This window comes from Vipera ursinii, assembly GCF_947247035.1.
Source record: "Vipera ursinii genome assembly, chromosome: 11".
Taxonomy (NCBI): Eukaryota; Metazoa; Chordata; class Lepidosauria; order Squamata; family Viperidae; genus Vipera; species Vipera ursinii.
In genome coordinates, this window is record NC_139524.1 from 3,680,552 (window position 1) to 3,697,266 (window position 16,715).

Here is a 16,715-nt window from a genome sequence, read left to right on the forward strand (position 1 = left end):
TGTGCTCACAAAGAGATTCCAGACTAATTCCCTGTTTAACTCCTCCCCGCCCCCCCCCCCCCGCACCCATCTTGGCCAGTCTCTCTCCAACACTTGTTCTTCACTCTCTGCCCTTTGGAATATTTATCCCAGTACTGGGATAGTTAGCAAGAAGAGAATGAATGTTTTTATTTACATTCATTAGAGAGGAAGGAATTACAAGAGACTAAATGGGGCATACAATAAAAAATACACACTGAAAAGAATGTGCTATCACCAGCTATTTGCCTAGCTCACTGGGAAGTAAGAAGCAAGCAAAAGCCTTTAACATTAAACAGATTAGATACTTGTCAATTTCAGGCAGCAACTGCAAGACAGGCGGAGGCTTCTAATCAACTAATTACAGAGCTAAGCTTGTTAACTTGCCCTTAGCACTTTTAGGAATATACTGCACTGAAGAGAATAGCAGAAAGAAAAGAGTTAGGCACAAGGTAATGAAGACTAACTTACCATAATGGAGAAGGAGAGAGAGAGAGAGGGAGGGAGAGAGAGGGAGGGAGGGAGAAGGAGAGAGAGAGAGAGAGAGAGAGGAGAACTGAGAAAGTCGTAAATGTGGGAATTGGTCACAAAGTAACTTTTTGTTTTCAAATAAAAAATACACAGCCTCTGATTGCTCTTTAACAAATCCTGAATAGCAGTAAGACTATCACAGACAAAAAAGATGGCAGGGGGAATACTGAATAGGTCTCAAAACTGTCTTCCCTTTAATCGTCCCACCCACCCAGTGCACCATGTAACATGTGGTCCCTCCCCATGCCTACATTTTTTCCATGGAACCGTTCATGCAGTTCCCAAAATATTCCCAATTCATTCCATTCATCAAATAATTCTTGCTCATATGAAGTTAAATCTGGAAAGTTTTTAGAATCAAAAACTGGACCAGGATGGGCAGGGGGTGGGGAAGGAGATGCTTTCAGCCACTCCCCCATTCGAATGGACCCCACCTGGCTTCCATTCCAAGCAAGTTACCTTAGGAAGGCCAATTTCAGCCATTGCATTCAGCCACTGAATTACATTGTCGGTATGACGGAAGTGGAGTCCTGTGGCCTGAAACACAGAGGGAGAAGAAAGTAAATGCAAAAGGTCAGAGAGGCACTGCAGCTCCAGGGCAGGTTGGCCAACAGCTTCACCGATCAAGAAACGTGGTGCGAATGAAAGCATTTCTACATACTGTAGGAGAGGAGCACTTTGGCCCGTGGGGCCAGACCCTTCTTTCTCAAAAGGCTTTATGGGATCAAGCAGACCGCAACAGCTTCTTAACTGACTTCATTTGATGCACCATTTTAGTTCAAGCTTAATGATTGACCACATCCCTCATGTTAGCAACGATGGCCTTTTTCTCATCTACGTGTTGTTTCTTGAATCCTTTTTCTTTTTAAACTAAAACTTCCTTATCCAGCAGAACAGGAAACGTTCGCCTACCTTGTACCTAGTTTGCTCACGATCATAAATTTTTTTGAGAGACACCACTTTAGGAGAGAAAAAGTTTCCAAGCTTAGCCAGGTGGACCCCATTCCTGAGCCCTTCCTCCAGCTCCGTTGTGGGGGGCAGCTCTTCGTTCAGACATGCTTCCATCCACCTGAGAAAAGAGGGCAGAAGCCAGTTAGGGAAGGATTTCCAGGAGAATCAAAATGAAAACTTGCTCATAAGTCCTTTGGAGGGCAATTGAAAATGAGAAATGTTACAACTGTGGAAATACAATTGATATCAAAGTGAATAACAAAATTAAAGGCATCAGTCAAGAAATTAAACCTACATGATCCAGTCTGGGTCAGTCACTGGGACCAGCGGTTTTGTATTCACTGTCACATGCAAAGAGTTGCATCAGAACACTATATGGCAGGGTGAAAACCCACCGTGGCACCCAGCAAGCCAAACAGCTGGAGAACAGGTACCTACGTGAACAATTCAAGCAGAATGGGTACCCACAATCACTTGTCACAAGATCTCTGCACAACACGGTGGGGAGAGAAAGGAGGAAACAGGGTGCAAGACCAACCACATGGCACACACTGCCATACATCAAAAACATTTCAGAAGCAGTAGAATATAGCTGCCGAGATCTGCAAGTGGGCATCACACACCACCCAGAAGCTACCATATGAGGACAAATTATGCATTGTAAAGATTGCTTAGAGAAGGGAGATACTTCCAATGTAATCTACTGAACCCCCTGCATGGATTGCCCCTGGGACTATGTGGGACAGACAAGGAGGAAGCTAGCCACCAGATTGCAAGAGCATAAGTGAGCGGTCAGCCAAGGAGACCCGAACTCACACGTAAACCTCACATTGCCATGAGCAAGGACACAAATTCAACTTTGCAGCTACTAAGATTGTCGGACGAGCAGTCACAAAACCAGCCAGGGATGAGACTAAAACCTGGGAAATGGGCCCCTCGTTGGTCAACAGGAGTGCTGATTTACCACCAGCCTATCAAGTACTTATAAGGCGAGGGCTGGTCAGCACAGCCATCAACACACCTCCATCAACATCCAGTTACAACAGGCACTATAAATACCACACAGAGAACAGCACACAACTCTTCTAGAGAGAAGTTCCCTGAGGATGAATCTGGAAACTCGGAAGACAAAAACTCTGGTCCTGGTGACCGACCCAGATTGGATCCTGCAACATTATCCTGGGACACCTACTGTAGATTCGTCTTCCTTTGTAAACACACTTGTTTCATTAGGCAATACAGAAGGGAAATTTAAAAAGCCCTGCATGGCTCTGACCAACACACGAATCTTCACAAGATAAGACGCCTCTGCTGTATAAAGTGGGTAAGCAGGTTCAGTATGATCTATAGGTTCCATATATAGTACCTATATAGTCCTGGACTTACAACAGTTCATTTGGTTAGAATAGAATAGAATAGAATAGAATAGAATAGAATAGAATAGAATAGAATAGAATAGAATAGAATAGAATAGAATAGAATAGAATAGAAAAAAATAGAAAAAATAGAATAGAATAGAATAGAATAGAATAGAATCTGGAAGGGACCTTGGAGGTCTTCTAGTCCAGTCCCCTGCTCAAGCAGAACCTATACCATCTCAGACAAGTGACTGTCCAGTCTCTTCTTAAAAATCTCCAGTGATGGAGTGCCCATGATTTCTGGTGGCAAACTGTTCCACTGGTAAATTATCCTCACTGTCAGGAAGTTTCTCCTTAATTCCAGGATGCTTCTTTGGTCAATTTCCAACAATTGTTTCTTGTCCTGCCTTCTGGTGCTCTGGAGAATAACATGACCCCCCTCCCCTCTTCTTTGTGGCAGCCCCTCAAATACTGGAACACTGCTATCATCTCACCCCTATTTCTTCTTTTTTTTAGACAAGTCAAACCCAAGTCCTGCAGCCATTCTTCACGTTTTAGTCTCCAGGCCTTTGATCATCTTAGTTGCTCTTCTCTGAACTTTTTCCAAAATCTCAACATCTTTTTTGTAGTATGGTAACTAAAATTGGTTGCACTATTCCAGGTGTGGTCTTACTAGGGTTTTATAAAGCGGTAATATTACTTTGTGTGATCTTGAGTCTATGCCTCTATTTATACAACCCAGGATTGTATAAGGTTTTTTGGCTGCTGCTGCACATGGCTGGCTCATGGTTAAGTCCCTCTCACAGTTACTGTTTTTAAGCCAGGCCTCATCTAATCTGTACTTAAACCTTGTGACTTTTCCTGCCTAAATGTAAAACTTTGCTTTTCTCCACAGGAAACTCATTTTGTTGGATAGAGCCTATCGATTGGCTACTCCTGCCAGTTTGGTGTCATCTGCAAATTTGATGAGTTCCCCTTCAATTCCCTCGTCTAAGTCATTTATGAAGATATTGACATGGATGGAACCTTGTGGTACCCCACTGCTTACTTCTCTCCATGTGGATTTATTACCATTGAGGACTACTTGTTGAGTATGGTTTGCCAGCCAGCTACGGATCCATCTGATGGTATTGTTGGCTATCCCACCTTTTTCTAGCTTTTCCAGCAGATTGTGGTCTACTTTGTCAAATGCCTTACTGAAGTCTCCTACGTCCACAGCGTTTTGCTGGTCTACTAATTTAGTCACTTTATCAAAGAATAAGATCATTCAAAATTACAACGGCGCTAAAAAAGTGACTCATGACCATTTTTCACACTTATAACCATTGCAACATCCCCATAGTCACCTGATCAAAATTCAGATGCTTGACAACTGACCCATTTACGACAATTATCGTGTCCTGGGGTAACGTGATCCCTTTTTGTGACCTTCTGACAAGCAAGTCAATGGGGAAGCCATATTCACTTGACGACCGTGTTATTAACTTAACAACTGCAGTGAATCACTTAACAATTGTGGCATGAAAAGTCATAAAATGTTAACAAATGTTTCACTTAGCCACAGAAAATTTGAGGTTGTAAGTTGAGGACTACATATACTCCAGTCAGCCAACAGGAGGCAATATCAATGGGTCAACATAATCCTCCTACAGTAAAACTGCTCCTGTGGCTGAATTGGATTCTAGGACATAAAGGGCAAATAACAGGAAGAACAGGAAGATTGCATAATATTATTAGTCCAAGGTATACTTAAATCTCTAAAGAAATGGTAATGATTATAGAATAACCCTGGTGGAATATAGGAATGATGTACATTAGACACAGAGAACATAGCACCCCCAGTGATTCACCTGGGTACCGCAGACTTAGGTGGAAAATAGGACAATGCATTAAAAGTATAGGACCTATTCCCCCTGGTGGCTCCCTGAGATATTGCAGCAATAATCAATAATCTGCCCTGGAGATTCACTAAGGCAGGGGTCCCCAACCTATGGTCTGCGGCCCACTATTGGGCTGTGGCCTCTTGGCCAGCAAGCCGTGAAAATGGCTGGCTGGTGTGCGCAGACTCCCCCCACACTCACGCTAGAGCCTGCGGCCCCATTTGCAAAGGTGAACAAGCACAAATGGGACCGCTAGCGCTGGGCAGGTGTACATAGCCCATTTGTCCATGCATGAATGGGGCAGCTAGCGCCATGTGTGTGTGTGTGTAGCCCACTTGCGCATGCGTGAACAGGACCACTAGCGCTGGGCGGATTGCACAGCTCGTTTACGCATGCATGAACAGGGCCGGAAGCACTGGCAGGTGTAGCCCCTTTGCACATGTAGATGGTTCTTTGGAGAACAGAGCGTTGATCTTCTTGGTCTCTGTTTCTCTAGCGTATCTCCTTAGTCTAGTAGCCAATACTGTGTCCCTTTGTTTAGTAGTCTTAAAGGCTTCAGATGGCATCAGGTCCTTGTATTTTTTTTCAATAGCTGAGTATTACCCTTAATGTTCACACCTTTCTGTAGTTCCATTAGCTGACTAACCTCCAAGTTGCCTTGATCTTAGGCTCTGTGTCTGTGTCTGTGTGTTTGTGTGTTGCTGACCTTCCTGATTGTGTAGCCAAGCATCCCTGTTATTACAGCAGCTGTAGTGTACATCAGTTCATTTCCTTGAGTTGTGGTGGTAGTAGGGATTTTTGTGATGGAATCTCTCCACTGAGCCTTGGTAATCCCGTCTCAAGGGCTGCGTGTAGCTACTTGATCCATTATCACATGCCTCATATCAGTTGCAGGATATAGTAATGGAGGGGTGGCAGTGACATTCCAGCTTCAGGGTTGGCTGCACATTTAGTTGTTTTTCTAAGATGTCTTGAGTCCAGGATGGAAGGCCTAGTTGGTATATCTCAAGTTGTGTCCCTTTCACTAAGTTGAAGTGTTGGATAAGAAGTATTTCTGTTGGTATGGATGTAAGTCTTCTACCCATTCATAATTCCCTCGTGCGTGTCATATATCACCCTGTTAGGTTTGGTGTTGTAGTAGCATTCCGTCGCTTCCAGGTTCTCTTGTCTCATCCATGTATGGTTTGTTCCAGATTGAGCAGATTGTCTTGGTTTCCCAACATCTGATGTGGACCTTGTTAATCCTGTTGGCATCTGAGCCAGCACAACTCCTAGTTCGCATCACTCTCATATCTGAAGTAGGCAGGCAAAAGGTTAGCGGCTCTTTGACAAAGGATCCTTTTGGTAAGGTAGAGAATAGCCAGAATCTGAACCACAATGTTCTGCATCAAAGATGATGCTTCAACCACTACAATATCCAATCACTATAGGTTGGTATGTTGTGTGTGCAGGGGTGTGTGTGTGTGTGTGTGTGTGTATGTATCTGTGTGTGTGTTTGGGGGAGCAGCCAATTACATTCCTGTTTTTTTATTGTCACTTACATCAAAAGATGGTAATATTCAAGATCCAATGAAGCACTAGAGAAATGTGAAACAAGCGAGGGGAATGATTGCTTTCCTCCCAGTTCTCTGCAGTTTCATATCTAGTGGGGAGGGGGAGGGAGAAGGGGGAGAGGGTGACTGCTTCTATTCCTACTCTCTGGGCATCCTGCCTCTAAAATCTTTTCCAGCCTTCCACAAATGTCGCCGTGATAAAAAGAAATACCAAGCTTCACAATGTTTGCTGATCTCACCTGCAAAAAGAAACACCCGAAAAAGGCATCCAACCCATCAGCAGACAAACAGAAAAGGAAGCCGTGTCCCAAATGCTTACGGAGTAAAAAAGACTTCCGCAAAGCAGCTGAAGTTGGGGATTCTACGCCCAAGATGCTCTTATCACTCCACCCATGCCCAGAATATCAGCCACACTGCGTGAACCTCTTCAGTTGGGCTGACTAAATCAACTAAATGCTGGAGAAATCAATCTGCAAGAGAAACAACGGCTGTGTCAGAATCCAATTATATCATATTCATAAATGTATGTTTAAAACATTATTCCATGGATTCTGCCATCTCCGGAAGAGGAAGAAACGAATGTGGATTCAGCCTGCCTTCTGCATTTTAAAGATTCAGAGAAGCCTTTTGGACTGGGGGAACAAAAGGGAGGGCTAGGATAGGAGGCATCTGGCTTGTGTCTCCTTTTGAAGGAAAAGAGCAATAACCATAAAATCCAAAGTTCCTTTTCCCACAAAAGGGATGACACGAGGTAAATGATGGGGGGCTGACCAAATGGGGTTAGGGAAGGGGGGTTGAACAGGGAACTCTTTATAAGGTTTCAATTTGTACAACAATATTAGATCCTGTCTTGTATTCCCACAGCCAAGCATGTCATAGTAAAGATTTCTTTTTGGACTAGAATTGGCTCCAAGAGTTTTGTCTTCCTAAGACGTGGTTTGGGGTGGGTCCTGACAGGCTGTCAAAATTCAGGGGCTGCCAACTTGATTCCAGAAAGCAGGAGCTTGTCTTTAGTTTTAAAAAAAATCCATTTTTTACTTAGCTTCAGTTGACAATCTGATGAATAGGGGAAAGGTTTACTCTGCATATTACTGAGCTATAACCTGTAGCAAGCAGCAGCTCAAAAGTGATTAATCCACAGTCTACTTTATACACAGAATAGAAGTCACAAATCTGTAGAATCATTCTCACTAAAAATCAACACTGACTTGATGGCACAAAGCACACAATCAACTTAAACTACTAAATCCAAGAAAACTGGCAAGAAAAAAGAAGGAATGGAGACAAACAACATCAGCATATATGTGGGAATACAAAGAAACTCCTCTGAATGGCAAAAGAACCGGTCTGACCGGTATGACTTTTGCTCAAAGCATCAATAAATCAAAAACATTTTCACTTCAAAGCATCAGAAATGCTCTAGAACCACGAACAAGCATTTCAAGATACCAAGGCTCCTGGTAATTCTAGAAAAAGACAGATAGGATTGCAGTGCAATCATGATCATCACAGTAGAGTTACTTCAGCTTTCCCCAAACTGGGTATTTTCCTGACGGGCGTCCTTGAACACCCAAAATTACATCCCAGCAAGGGATTGCTATACACCGAAACCAGAGACTTAGAGAATTGGAAGGATCCCTCACACAGCTGCTTTAGCCTCCACACAACAATCGAGACCAGGATTGCTGGTCCCTAACGACAAGGTCATAAAGCTATCATCCGTCCCAGTTGCCATCCTAATGCCAGGGATGTGTGGGTCATTAAGCAAGAAGACAGCCAGTCCAAGGCAAGGAATGTGTGGGGTTGCCCTGGAGGGGAAGACTTTGGGAGGGCCTGAGGAGGTCATGTGCTGATAGGGGGATGCTGTAGGCATGAGAAAAAAGCAGAAGAAGGAAGCTTCCGGAGCCACCAGCAACTTCCGCTGCTGGCTTCCCTGCTGACTTTGCTTATAGGAAGGTCACAAACGGTGATCAAGGGCTGCAACTTGCTGCAATATCGTAACTGCAAGCTGGGCACCCAAATGCTTAGATCCACGTTCACATGATTATGAGGGTGCTGCGGCAGCCAGAACTTCGAAGACCAGTCATAAATCTATTTTTTCAGTGCTGCTGTTAACTTTGAAAGGTCGCTGAATGAATGGACGTAAGTTGAAGACTACCTGAATTTCTCTGCCGAAGGGAAAACTGCCAACTCCAGTGTTATTCTTTCCATTGTTGAATTGATGTAATCATAACAGGTTTTTCCTAATGTTCAATAAGAATAGAATAGAATAGAGCTGGAAGGGACCTTGGAGGTCTTCTAGTCCAGCCCCCTCCTAAAGCAGGAGAACCTATACCATCCCAGACAAGTGATTGTCCAGTCTCTTCTTAAAAAATCTCCAGTGATGGAGCGCCCACAATTTCTGGGGGCAAGCTGTTCGTTTCTCCTTAATTCCAGGTTGCTTCTCTCTTTGATCAATTTCTAGCCATTGTTCCTTGTCCTGCCCTCTGGTGCTTTGGTGAATAATCTGACCCCCTCTTCTTTGTGGCAGCCCCTCAAAATACTGGAACAATATTATCATGTCTCCCCTATTTCTTCTTTTCTTTAGACTGGCCAAACCCAAGTCCTGCAGCCGTTCTTCGTATGTATTAGTCTCCAGGCCTTTGATCATCTTAGTTGCTCTTCTTTGATTTTTTTCCAAGCTCTCAACATCTTTTTTGTGATATGGTGACCAAAACTGACTTCAGTATTCCAGGTGTGGTCTTACTAAGTTTTTATAAAGCGGAACCAATACCTCGCGTGATCTTGATTCTATGCCTCTGTTTATACAACCCAGGATTATATTAGCTTTTTTGGCTGCTGCTGCAGACTGCTGGCTCATAGTTAAGTGAAAGAAATCTTTCTTCATAGTAACCTACTTCCATTCTTTCAGGTTTTGTTCTGGTACAATCAAGAACAGAAGTTCAGACTTCCCTTCCCAAGGATAAATATACCCAGCAACTTCAATCTCTCTTCATTGGGCACTTTCTAGTCTTCAAATTATCCTGTTGCCCATCTCTGGAACTCCTCCAGTTTCTCTGAACCATATCAAAGTGTGTTGCTTAGAACTGAACATATCCCAACCATGCACCCCTCTTTTTGCCAGTCATGCTACATTGCTGATTCATGCTCCATTTGGAAACAAATATTATTTCAAGATTTTCTCTGCTAAATGCAAGAGAAGACAAAGTTTCTTTTGCCAGTAATCTGAAAACAAAGTGCAAAGTAAGAGGCAACAGAGAGGAATTTGCTCATCTGAAAACCAAATTCCAGAAAGGACCAGAAAGAGATCAGAAACAATTATCAAGCTGGGCATTTCCTATATGGTGCATTTGAACTTTGTTTCCAAAGGGAAGAGTCTTGTAATCTATTATATTTCATTCTATTACTTTTATGAAAATTATTGAGTTTTGTTTCTGTCTTCTAAGTATTAGGTGTGTGCATATGCTTGCACATTTTTGAATCATTGTTCATGCGGTTTTCTTGGCAAGGTTTTTTAGAAGTGATTTGCCACTGCCTCTGTCAGGTCCACCCAAGTGTCCTAACACTGTGTTGGAGGAGGAGGGGAGTTGGTATTTTTGGGATGCTTTTCCTTTCGCCATAGGCTTGGGAATTAGGGAGGAGGACTGTCTTCAAAGACAGGGCAGACTCCTTCCCAGCCGGTTCCTGCCTGCTTCCAAGGCCGTTGTGCCCTGAGAGTGACCTGTTGTCTGCCCAGCACCTCAACGTTCTCAAAACATCTTCCCAGCATCACATTGTCCACTGAGAAAACGAAATAATTGCTTTATGCTTTGCGCAGGACCTTCAGATTCCACCTGGCTTTACTGCAACCACTTTCTCTCAGTAAAAGTTCTTTTGATTCAACTCAATGGATTCAAGAGTCTTGCTTTCCTGAAGGGAAGACTGGGGCAGGTCCTTACATTAGGCAGAATATGTAAGTTCGGTCAACCCGGAGAGACTCACAGCTCTCCATGGGGACCGTGCATACAATGTCAGCACAAGGCAGCGACCAGGAGGAAGCCAAGTGCTGGGGGGAAGCCACGTCCAGGGCTCCCCCCCCCCACCGACTGGACCTCTCTGAATGGATGGAAGAGGCTGGAAGCCTCGTCGAGACCCAGGTGGTCTATAGGCATTGGAAAGACAACAGGGAAGGAAGGGCCAAGGGAGTGACCCTCCCCCATGGAAGTCGTGGCGCTCAATGACAGGAGTGGCAACCGGAGCAGGAAGAGCTTGAAGAAGAGGAAGGGGAAGGCAGAGAAACTGACCACACTGACTTACTGATGAAGCAAGCCATAAGCTTTATTATGAATGCCTTCCAAACCCTCAAGGCACGCAAATCCCTTGCCAAGGCTGCCGCCAGCGAGGTCCAGATCCAGGTTTTCTTGGCAACCCCAACCTTTAGCCAGTGGTTTATTTCTAGAATTCCTTTTTCCCTCAATGGGTCTTGACCTTTCATTGGGAGTACGGATGAGAACATTACTTGTGCTCCTAGCTCCTTAACTTTATTGCCTAGTAGCTTATAGTCTCTCAATATTGTGCTCAGATTCTTTGTTGTGTCACTTGTCCCTATGTGAAGGAGTAGGAGAGGGTAGTAATCTGTGGGCCTAATTATTTTAGTTAGGTTCTTAGCCACATCTTTGATTTTTGCTCCAGGGAGACAACATACTCCCTGGATTATATGTCCCATCTGCAGATGGCTGATCCTGTTACTTTGAGAATATCACCAACACTCGCCTTCCTTTTTTTAGGGGGTGCAGTCTCAGAGGCTTTTCTGTTTATCTCAGGTGTGTTTGCTGATGTGACTTTTTAGGGATATTTGGTGCTGTTTCTTTGCTAAGTGTCCAGATGTTTTCCTATAGGGGCAGTTTGTGGGTCTGCGTGCTTCCATCTAGGGAGAGAAATTGATTGCTCAGTTTTAATGGGGCTGCTTCTGGCTGGGTTAGATTGGACAGATTGGACTGCCCTTCACAGTACCCGGTCTTCTAGTCTGTTGCTGTTCGCAGTACCCGGTCTACTGGTCTGCTGCCCTTCACAGTCCTCTGTCAACTGGATGATTTGGTTGTCATAGTGGTCTTGAAATGGGCTGCCTCAGAGCTCAATCCTATGAGGATAGCTTTAAGCGCCCCGACAGCGTAAGTCTGGGGAACTCTGCTGCCTCACAGGAGATCTGGCTGCCAGAGGAGTCGGATGCTGTGCAGTGGTTGCGGAACAGCAGCAGCAACAGCCCCCAGTTGTTCCTGCTATCCAATTTCAGTGTGAAAGTCTAATGCCTCTTTATTGAGTGCCTTGGATCTTCTAGGCAGGACTTCAGATTACAACAGCCACTCCATCTCGCTGCCTCTCAGCTAGGTGCTGCTGCCACAACTAAAGCCGAGGAGGCCACATTTGCAGAAGAGAACATCCCCTCTTCATTCAAGCAGGCTTGCCTGATACAAGCCAGGCTTCCTATGTCATTTACAATTGTCAAGCTCAAGATCCAGAAAGATCTTGACAGACTTGAACACTGGGTCCTATCTATCAAAATGAAATTCAACAACACTTACACTTAGGCAAGAAAAACCAACTGTATAGGCACAGATTAGGTGAAACGTGGCTTAATGCCAGTAACTGCAAGACGAATCTTGGGAGTCCTAGTGAGTCAACAAAGTGCTGCAGCCGCCAAAAAAACTAATGCAATCCTAGGCTGCATTAACAGAGGGCGAGAATCAAGATCATGTGAAGTTCTAGTACCGCTTTATAATGCCTTGGTAAGGCCACACTTGGAATACTGCATCCAGTTCTGGTCCCCATAATATAAAAAAGATGTTGAGACTCCAGCAAGACCGCAGACAAGAGCAACAAAAGCGATTAGGGGACTGGAAGCTAAAACATACGAAGAATGGGTACAAGAATTGGGTAGACCTGGCCCAGTTTGGGCACTTAGGAAAGAAAGACTCTCAACTCCCATTTGTAGCGAAAGGTGTACTTTTACTAAAACCAAGTGTTTACAGTGTAAGCAAAACCAGATCTGAACATTCCCATGCAAATCCAGTGATTTTTTTCCTTCTTTCAGGCCTTCCCCAACTGGTCACTTCATTAATGTCCAATAGTATTCAAAGTAGGTGACACAGAGGGACAGAAAAGAACCTAAAAGGACCAGCAGAGAATCCCGGCAGGTTGGGGGCAGGGAACACATTATTCTTCCACCAGAGGAAGGGGCACGTCTGGACACATCTCAGATTCCTTAAGTTCTAAACCTGGAAGGATCTTCACCAGGTGTGGAGGTGTGTCAGCTTCAGTGCTGCTAGTTGCCAACTCCCAGATATTTCCCAACCAACAAGCACAGACACTGGCTGGACCATTGTTCCTTAGGAAGCACAGACCTTTATCAGCCCATAAAGTGCAACACCCAAAATTGATGCTGCTTCTTTTTTAGGACTTCTATCCCAAAGATACTGGGAATCGGGGGGGGGGGGGGGAGGGAGATATATATTAGCAGTGGGCTAATGCCTCCTTAAGTAACACCAGCTGCCTGCAATTAGTGCAGGTTCGCATCCCACCAGGCTCAGGGTTGACTCAGCCTTCCATCCTTCCGAGGTAGGTAAAATGAGGACCCAGATTGTTGGGGGCAATAAGCTGACTTTGTAGTAATGCCGCTTGGGGTGTGTGTGAAAGCCCTAATAAGCAGGCATATACATAGAATGAAGGCTACTGCTAAGCTTGTAAGCCGCCCTGAGTCTTCGGAGAAGGGCGGGATATAAATGGAATTAAAATAAAAATAAAAGTAAATATATAAATTTAATAACTTATGGTTCATCACACAGTCAGCTAGATGTTTAAAGTGAGAGGTCATTGATGCTCTCTGAGCTTTGTTGTTTTCCTGCAGATGTTTCATTACCCAAACTAGGTAACATCATCAGTGCTGTCAGATGTCTAGACTGAATTTGGCCTTTTGAATCCACCTCTTGAATCCTTCCCAAGGAATGGGATACAGTGAGGGGAAAAAATTATTTCATCCCCTGCTGATTTTGTACGTTTGCCCACTGACAAAGAAATGATCAGTCTATAATTTTAATGGTAGGTTTATTTGAACAGTGAGAGACAGAATAAGAACAAAAAGATCCAGGAAAAACGCATTTCAAAAAAATTATAAATTGATTTGCATTTTAATGAGTGAAATAAGTATTTGATCCCCTATCAATCAGCAAGATTTCTAGCTCCCAGGTGTCTTTTATGCAGGTAATGAGCTGAGATTAGGAGCACTCTCTTAAAGGTAATGCTCTGAATCTCAGCTTGTTACCTGTATAAAAGACACCTGTCCACAGAAGCAATCAATCAATCAGATTCCAAACTCTCCACCATGGCCAAGACTAAAAAGATGTCCAAGGATGTCAGGGACAAGACTGTAGACCTACAAAAGGCTGGAATGGGCTACAAGACTATACAAAACTATCGCCAAGCAGCTTGGTGAGAAGGTGATAATGGTGTGATTATTTACAAATGGAAAATAACTGTCAATCTCCCTCAGTCTGGTGCTCCATGAAAGATCTCACCTTGGCTGTGTGCTTTGGGTCATTGTCATGCTGGAATACCCATCCATGACCCATTTTCAATGCTCTGGCTGAGTGAAGGAGGTCCTCACCCAAGATTTGATGGTACATGGCCTGTCCATCGACCCTGTGATGTGGTGAAGTTGTCCTGTCCTCTTAACAGTTGGTGTGATTATTAACAATTGGAAGAAACGCAAAATAACTGTCAATCTCCCTCGGTCTGGTGCTCCATGAAAGATTTCACCTTGTGGAGTTTCAGTGATCATGAGAACGGTGAGGAATCAGCCCAGAACTACACCAGAGGATCTTGCCAATGAACTAAAGGCAGCTGGGAACATAGTCACCAAGAAAACAACTGGTAACACACTACGCCATGAAGGACTGAAATCCTGCAGCGCCCGCAAGGTCCCCCTGCTCAAGAAAGTACATGTACAGGCCTGTCTGAAGTTTGCCAATGAACATCTGGATGATTCAGAGGAGAACTGGTTGAAAGTGTTGTGGTTAGATAAGACCAAAATCAAGCTCTTTGACATCAACTCAACTCACCGTGTTTGGAGGAGGAGGAATGCTGCCTATTTTTTATTTATTTTATTTTATTTTAATTCCATTTATATCCCGCCCTTCTCCGAAGACTCAGGGCGGCTTACAAGCTTAGCAGTAGCCTTCATTCTATGTATATGCCTGCTTAGTAGGGCTTTCGCCCCCCCCAAGCGGCATTTTTACAAAGTCAGCTTATTGCCCCCAACAATCTGGGTCCTCATTTTACCTACCTCGGAAGGATGGAAGGCTGAGTCAACCTTGAGCCTGGTGGGACTCGAACCTGCACTAATTGCAGGCAGCTGGTGTTACTTAAGGAGGCATTAGCCCACTGCTCCACCAAGGCTCAAGAACCTTAATCCCATATAAAATCTGTGGAGGGAGCTGAAGTTCAAGCTGCCAAATGTCAGCCTCGAAACCTTAATGACTTGGAGAGGATCTGCAAAGAGAAGTGGCATAAAATCCCTCCTGAGATGTGTGCAAACCTGGTGGCCAACTACAAGAAACGTCTGACCTCTGTGATTGCCAACCAGGGTTTTGCCGCAAGTACTAAGTAAAGGGGTCAAATACTTATTTCACTCATTAAAATGCAAATCAATGTATAACTTTTTTGAAATGTGGTTTTCTGTATTTTTTTGTTGTTATTCTGTCTCTCACTGTTCAAATAAACCTACCATTGCAATTATAGAGTGATAATTTCTTTGTCAGTAGGCAAAAGTACAAAATCAGCAGAGGATCAAATAATTTTTTTCCCTTACTGTAGGTAGATGTTCTTTGATGATGTTAAAGGTGCAAGTTGTTCCAAGCAAAGCTGCCGTTTGCAATTGACTATGATTTGGTCAAAGTTGATGGTGTTCAAGTGGTGCTTCATGTATTTTGAGATTGCACCCAAGGCATCTATTAGTGCTACCTTTGCTTTCTTTTGCCACAGTCATTCCATTTACAGACGTTTGCACGTTGTTATCTTCTTCCTCCAGTTATCCTGCTGTTTCTAGGTACCGCAACATTGACTATCTTTCTTATAAACAACTGTTAATTCTGGAATGTTATGTGGTAGGTGTTTATCTGTTTGTATTCTAAGTCCCAGAGCATTTTAGCATTTTCATTTACTATTGTGTGGTCCCATCAGTTCTTGTTTGTAGGCAAGTGATATTTCATTCAGATCTTCCAATGCACCACTGTTGCTATTTTGCCATGCCATTGTCTGTAGTCAGTCTGTGCAATCTTCTCACAGCAGCTAACCAGGTATTTCTTCAGCTTCTTTGCAGTGGCAGTACTTGCTATCTGTTGTTGTCTTCCCAATTCTGGCTTAGTATGTATTTGTTCTTAAGGCTTGGCCCCTCTGTTTCTTTCTTCAACTTTCCTGCACTTAGCTATTGCCAGGTATTTTCATTATCTATTTTCCCTACTGTCCGAAAAGTGTTTTTCTTTTAGAGTCATTGGTGCCTTTTGGAGGTTACCTGTGTCCTCGTGGGTCTCCTGAATAGTGAAATGGGTCTGGAGCCTTCTTGGCTGCAGGATGTGTCCTTTCACTGTTGAAGACAGGCGCAGGCTGTTGGGGATGAGTCTGTGTTGTCTGCACCTCAAACTGAAGCGTAAATGGTTCCTGTAGTCTGCAATGTTTTCTGGAAATCTGTTCATACTCCAACATTTGAAGGGTGTTCATCCCAAAATACATAACTAAACGTCTATGGAGGTTCTTAGGCATGCAGGTCCTGGTTGTCCCAAAGGTGCTTTTTCAGGAGGCCATGTAGTAGTACCATTAAGGACTATTCGTTGAGTATGGTTGGTCAGCCAGTTACAAATCCATCTGGTGGTGGTGATGTCTATCCCACATTTTTTTAGCTTACCAAGAATTAGATTGTGGTCTACTTTGTCAAATACCTTGCTGAAGTCTAAGTATACTATGTCCACAGCATTTTGCTGGTTTACTAATTTAGTCACTTTGTCAAAGAACGAAATAAGTTTGGTTTGGCATGATCTGTTTTTAAACAAACCGAGCTGATTTTTAGTTATAACTTATTTGTTTCTAGATGTTTGCAGATCTATTTTTTGATGATCTTTTCCAGTATCTTCTCAGATGTTGATATTAGGCTGATTGGTCTGTAGTTTCCTGGGTCTGTTTTTTTCTCCTTTTTTGAAGATGGGAATCACATCAGCTCTTTTCAAATCCTCTGGTAGTTCCCCGGTACTCCAGGATTTTTGAAAGATATGGTACAGCGATACTGAGATGACATCTGCCAGCTCCTTCAGAACTCTGGAGTGTTCATCAGGTCCCGGTGATTTATATTTGTCAAGGTCAGGTAGGTGTTCTCTAAACATTTTCTTGCTTACTGTAAT

General features: G+C 43.7%; 1 protein-coding gene across 1 annotated transcript in view; it reads right to left on the bottom strand.

The window, feature by feature from the left end:
• IQGAP1 (IQ motif containing GTPase activating protein 1) overlaps positions 1 to 16,715 on the bottom strand; it is a 93,734-nt gene that overhangs the window by 65,522 nt on the left and 11,497 nt on the right. The window contains exons 3-4 of the mRNA XM_083371604.1: positions 1,462 to 1,618; positions 1,009 to 1,086 (exon numbers count right to left, since the gene is read on the bottom strand). Coding sequence (XP_083227730.1) covers positions 1,009 to 1,086; positions 1,462 to 1,618 — 235 coding nt within the window. The remainder of the gene's footprint in view (positions 1 to 1,008; positions 1,087 to 1,461; positions 1,619 to 16,715) is intronic.